The sequence below is a fragment of the Pleuronectes platessa genome, chromosome 19 (genome assembly GCF_947347685.1).
Source record: "Pleuronectes platessa chromosome 19, fPlePla1.1, whole genome shotgun sequence".
Lineage (NCBI taxonomy): Eukaryota > Metazoa > Chordata > Actinopteri > Pleuronectiformes > Pleuronectidae > Pleuronectes > Pleuronectes platessa.
Genome location: NC_070644.1, coordinates 14,412,195 through 14,418,194, shown reverse-complemented (window position 1 = coordinate 14,418,194; position 6,000 = coordinate 14,412,195). Strand labels below are relative to the sequence as shown.

General features: G+C 39.4%; 1 protein-coding gene across 4 annotated transcripts in view; it reads right to left on the bottom strand.

Annotated features, from left to right (window-relative positions):
* Positions 1 to 3,772: 3,772 nt before the first annotated feature.
* Positions 3,773 to 6,000, bottom strand: part of rai14 (retinoic acid induced 14) — a 36,258-nt gene continuing 34,030 nt past the window's right edge. For all 4 annotated transcript variants that reach the window (XM_053447745.1, XM_053447743.1, XM_053447746.1 and 1 more), the window contains 2 exons: positions 5,908 to 5,973; positions 3,773 to 5,529 (listed from right to left, as the gene is read on the bottom strand). In XM_053447745.1, the coding sequence (XP_053303720.1) occupies positions 5,443 to 5,529; positions 5,908 to 5,973 (153 nt within the window). In that variant the 3' untranslated portion in view covers positions 3,773 to 5,442. The remainder of the gene's footprint in view (positions 5,530 to 5,907; positions 5,974 to 6,000) is intronic.

The following is a 6,000-nucleotide window of genomic DNA, read 5'->3' as shown; positions in this document are numbered from 1 at the left end:
GTCTCTCTGATCCTCATCATCAATTCTGCTCAGCAAAGCTTCATGTGCCTGCACCTAGAGCCAAACGTAGATTACACAAAAGCATCTTTGCACTAATATCATCTTTTATCCATTAGACTCTGGTTCAAAGAGCATCCTCGTAAGAAGCCTCGAGGAAATGCAACCCGCAGATTTTGAGTCATTTCGATTTGGTTTGATTCCATTTGGTTTCCTTCAGAGAGAAGAACTTTTGAATGTTCTCTATCAAAGAACGACCTCGTAGTGGAATTAAAACCTCGTTTTTCACCAAAAAAACAAACAAATAATGTGTCTATGAAGTTTGGGCCCGTGCCCTGAACCCGCCGTGTTGTAATGTAGTAACACACTTAGAGAAGTTTGTGTTTTTTTTGTTGCATATACTACATGTTTGATTGTGTGTTTGCGTGCTTTTTAAGTGTGTGTGTGTGTTTGTAGGCCACAGTAGGCTGCAGGCGAGGTTACATCTTGCAGCAATTAAGCAGCATGCGTTTCTTACGCCCCTCCACTCGTGGACTGCAGGGTCCTATTTCAAGGCCAGCCTGCATTAGACAAACTGAGACCATTTGAAGGGTTGGTGGCTGGGGCTAAACGGGCGAACGCAGCGGCAACATGTTGCACACATCAGTTAATTGCTTAACAATAAAATGTGGTTGTATGAGAAGGAACATGAGCACGTTAACAATGTTGACAAACCATAGAGATGTGTAACAGAAGGAGTGAATGGAGAGGATGCAGAAGTTGAAAGAAGGGGGATGGAGAAGTGGGTGAAGTGAGAGATGAGCTTGTGACAGTTGGGAACCAGAAATGAGAATAAGATTTCAATTTGTAAATGAATCAAACATGTTCTATTTAATTACTCCGCCATTTTTAAGCACGTCAAAATACATTTGTAAACACTCCTGTGGTCTCTTTGAGTGCCAAGAATCAGTGAGAATACATTGTTCTTCCTTTTATTTACCAGATGACAACAAGGCTCAATGTGCTGTTATTTATTATAATAAGGAGCCTGGATGCCAACAGATAATTGTCCCTAGCATTGTTGTGAGGCTCTTAGCACGGTTGACTGTGACAATGAAATTCAACTCTTGATCAGAAGGTCAAAAAACAAATAATCAGTTGTAGATGTAGAGACACATACATGTTGTTTAAGGAGATTATTAATGTATAAAAAAAAGTATTAGTGTATTGGCCTTAATGGGTCTGGGATTTTGTTTGTTTTTTTGTGGTCGGTTGGACATGGACAGAAAAAAACATCCCTAAGCTACGCTCTAATGCAGATATCAATAACGACATTGAAAAATTTAAAGAGAAATAACTTATTTATATCTCAAGCTCAATAGTCCCAGTCCAGTTGTGTTCATTACACATGCTACACGAATGCTAGCGGCTGATACAAGTACCGATACTTGTATCACACACAGCACAAGACCTGCTCACCGAGAGCAAGCATACAGGCGATGACGCACTTTAGACACAAGCCATTCAATAACATTTACTAAGCACACAAACTGTGAGTAGGAGGAAATATACTACATAAACAAGTGAGTGAGTAAAGACACATATCGGACTTTTAAAAAAGGTTCTAAAAGTCGTGCGTTGGCAGCTGAAACTGAATTTATTGCTGCCATGCTTAATCAGTGGTGAGCTACAGTCGTCAAAAGACCAACCAGAGAAGTGACTTCTTAATCAGCAGCTTCCTCTCCTCCTCATTTCCATCTTCATCCGGTTCCCCTCATACCTCTGGCAGCTGATACAGGTTTGTTTGCTACTTCACAAGAGTCTCTTAGTCGCAGATTAGTCATCGTCCCAGTGATTGAACATACACACTTCAGACTCTGAATCTGCTACTCCTGCTTCAGCAGTTTTTTTTTTTATTTGGTTACAACCTCCGCTCATTTCCTCCTTGCGCCACAGTCTTCCTCTCCTGGTCTTTGACCTTTCTGTAATGACTTCTTCACGACGTCTAAACTCTGTCTTCACTGAACTCTGTTTCTCTATACTGAATTATATACTACTTTCCTTGGATATCTGTAAAATTTTACAGCAGTTTGCTTATGTTTTTTTTATTGCATTCATGTATTATGTCTTTCATTGTTCTTTTTGATAGTCTTATTTCCCTCTCTGTGCCCTGGGGTTCCTCAGGGTTCATAACTGGGTCCTCTACTCGTGTCTTTTCACGTTTTATGGGATTAATCCGTTAAATTCTTGAACATCATTGTTTCAAAGATGAATCATTATTACATCAGCTCTAGTCAAGAACAGCCAGTGTCCAAACAACGAATATTTTGTGAGCTAACAAAGAAATGTAACATCGTATAATGATGGTTTTGTAAAACAAATTGGGTAAAATTTTCTCCTGATTCTCTGACTCTTCAAAATTGGATCATCGAAGTTCTAAAAATGTTTTGTTAAATTATTAACTAGTTGTTTCAGTTCTTATTTTATTGTAACTTGTGAAATGACCTGATAGAGATCATATTTGTGACATTGTGTAGAAATAAGGTTTTATCTTTATCTCAAATCTTTGTAAATAAGTTAAAGTGAAATTAAAAGAAAACGGGGGGGTTGTCCCAGAAAAGTCCCAGAAAAGTGCCATGTTTAAACATCCGCCTTGCATAATTTCAAATTGAGCATTTCAGTTTGGTCGAGCTCACACACACAACAGACTTTAAGATTGTACTGCAGCCCGGGATGCTGGACAAACATGGGCTCTCCCTGGATTAGGATCATAGCATTAGATCTCTCTCCACTAACTCTCTAACCCTTGAGGCCCGAGGGCAGAACGTGTTGGAAAAGCTGGATTGACAGGAAGTTGTCGTGTAAAGGCAGAGGTGTGTGCTTTTTTCTGTGCATATGGGCAATGTGTGTGTTTGCCCAGCAGGCAGAACACAGGGCCAGGGCAGGAAACGAAGTGGTTGTGCCACCGGTTAGAGGAAACAGAACGGCAGATAAATTACCCAGAGTCGGGCTGGCAGGACTTCTGAGAGGCGCAGCTGAGTGGACTCTGACAGAGGACAGAGTGTTGACACGGAGGAAGGTGTGCCGAACCCGACGAGAAAAAACAAACAATGCAGCTGATCTTTTTTTCATTTGCCCAGTTCCTCAAGTTCGGAAGTGTTTTTAAGTGTTTTGATATGGCTCCGGGATGCATGTGTTTGAGGAGAAGATCAGAAACAGAACATGTATGTAATGTGTCATGTAGAATAAATAAATAGATAAAATAAAAACAAACGTATCGTGACTTTAGGAAAGGGCCGACACAAGCCTCAAGAACTACTTCAGTACTCCTTGGCGTAAAACATGCCCTCATTTGGTGTTTTCATGTTCTACTGACCGTGAGGGAAACAGTAAATTATTCAGATACTCTATTTATTATCAAATTATTCAATTTGTTATTTCTCTCTTCATTTATTCAGTTTTTCCTTTAATTTGTCAGTGAGAGGGTGTAACTTTTGGAGAGAGGAGCCCCAGTTTTGCTAAAGGTCTCCATCTAGTGGTCATTTATTGCCTGTTCAGTCTTATCCTGTTGGACTTCATTATCACTTTGCATTAAATAAATGTATGATTTAACATTTATATTCCCAAGTGGTCTGCCTGATCTCAAAAAGACTATTACAACACAAGCTGTTGTTTATACACAAATTCAATACATCTGTGAAAGTTTAAATTGGTGATGTTCCAGAAGTGATATCACCTTCCTGACAATAATCAGGTAATTTCAAACAGTCACAACTATAACAGTCACACAATGGTGCATTATCTTGGAAATTTATTCATGTGGACCAAAAAAGCAATCGGCAAAAATCTTATTTTCACGTCACTACAAAACTGTTAAGTTAGAGTTGTTCTTTCTTTTCCCTTTCTTTGTACAAACAGTTCAGTCAAGGCCTTGAGAGAAAGAGAGAGAGAGGAAGTTGTTTGACATCTTACAAGCGATGAAATAAAGACATGCAAAGGCTTTACTCTACAAATCTTAGAATCTCAGTCAGGTGTGAATCATGTTCAGTAAAAAGAAGAAAGATCCTGGGTGAGACGTGAGGGCTGGAGCATCGGTCACATCCAAGCTTCAGCTCACGTCAAGTTACACAGTGTTATTGGTTGTGTTTGAAGTGTAGGTGGCAGCTGAGGGTGTAAGTACAGTACTAAGGCAAAGGAGTGATGTGAAAACCATTCATAAAACCTGAATAAAGAAATGACACTGGAAAAACTTTCTTACCAGCAAGGAAATCACAAACAAAAAGACTTTGAAGTAATATGATGGGGAAAAACAGTGAGATTAGCCTCTGTAACAACTGAGTTAATGATATTAATGGTGACATATTCTCTATAAGGACTTTAGAGCCACAAAAAAACGGTGATTAGTAAGTGCAGGCATGTGAAACAAGATGGAAGAAAACAGTAGAAGAGAGAAGAAGAAACGTAAGAACTTGCCTCCTAACTATCAACATGTTGTTGTTGTTGTTGACACAGAAAACAGTTACATCTTTATGTGTTAGATGTGAATACTAACAGGAAAATAAACTAATCTAAGTGTCAATAGATCAAATAGACCGGAGGAAAAAAAAGCTTCTCATTCACACAGACACAAAACGAGGCCATTAAATTACAGCTATCAAACCTTTTCATTTTCAGTACAGTAACATAGAAAACATGACATACAAATCCAATTCAGTAAAATACATGTTTATACATGTTTTGTGCTAATAGGAAAATAGTAATACAAACAGTTTCATGCTTTTCGTCAAAGAAGTGCGGTCGAAAAAAAAAAAAAACATCTGTGATTTGGGCTGAAGCAAAGTCACATGCATTGTTATCAGGGAACAAATAATTTAGATGTAACATGTGGACAACACATGAAACATTAAAACTAACACTGTTGTATCATAAAATAGATACTAAAGAAACGGCAGCGTCAGCAGAGTCTTTTCTTTCCTCTAAGTGATCGTTGTAACAGAAGCAAACCCCATCAGGCACATCTGCTGTAATGGTGCACGCGTACAGATGTTTGCGTTGTGGCACTTGTGCATCTGCATGTCGAGTTAAGGTTGCTGCACATTTTCAGTGTAGTGTTTACATGCACGTACAATATAAATCTGGCTGGTGACCATTCATCTGAATGGTCAGTTGGCTGATGTACGGTATCTGTATGCTGCTCTGGAGTTTCCTCAAAAACATCCTGCACCTTGAGATTGATGACTTTAAGAAACAGAAGGGTCAAAAAGGCGATGAACGAATGACTGTAAACATTTAGAAATACTGAAGGTTGACTCAGAGGCACCGTGCGTTGGCCGCGTTTGTGATCGCCACGAGCAGCGTGGGGGTTCGGACGTGAGGAAGAGGCTGTGGTGACAGTCGCATCTGAGAGCAGCGGATCACTTGGACTTCAGTCTCATTGTTCTGGAGCGAGCGGAGGCTCCGTGAGTCTCAGCACGTCTCCTTGGTTGGACTTGGCATCTTGCACATCATCAGAATCTGCTTCAAGGCTTTCTGGACGTCCTCGTCCATCTGACCCTGAAGGAAACACAACACAGGGTCAGTCAGCTGTCAGCATGATGAGATACCACAAATACTAAGTCAGAAAATATGGTTGTTTATAATTTGGGTGAAATGTTCCTAAAACCTTTGGTGTTGCAGCTTTGAGCTTTTTCCAAACTCGTGGTACTGCATATATGTTGTAAAAAAATGTTATATTGTTTTATAGTTTCAAAGATCTTTTCTATGGTATGTCATTTTACAAAATTGTATTTGTTATTTTTACTCTTGGTCACCACTCAATTGAGAAACACTTTGAACTGCACTCACCTGTATGAGAGGAACTACACAGATTAAGTTTGATTGATTTTTAAAATATTAAGTTGGAAACTCGCAATGAATCATCACTGAATTTACCTGGACAGCGTAGAGGAGGTGCATCCTATAGACTGACACTATCTCATTGTGCTGCTTCTTCGACTCCTACAGAGAAACCAAGAGTTAGACATG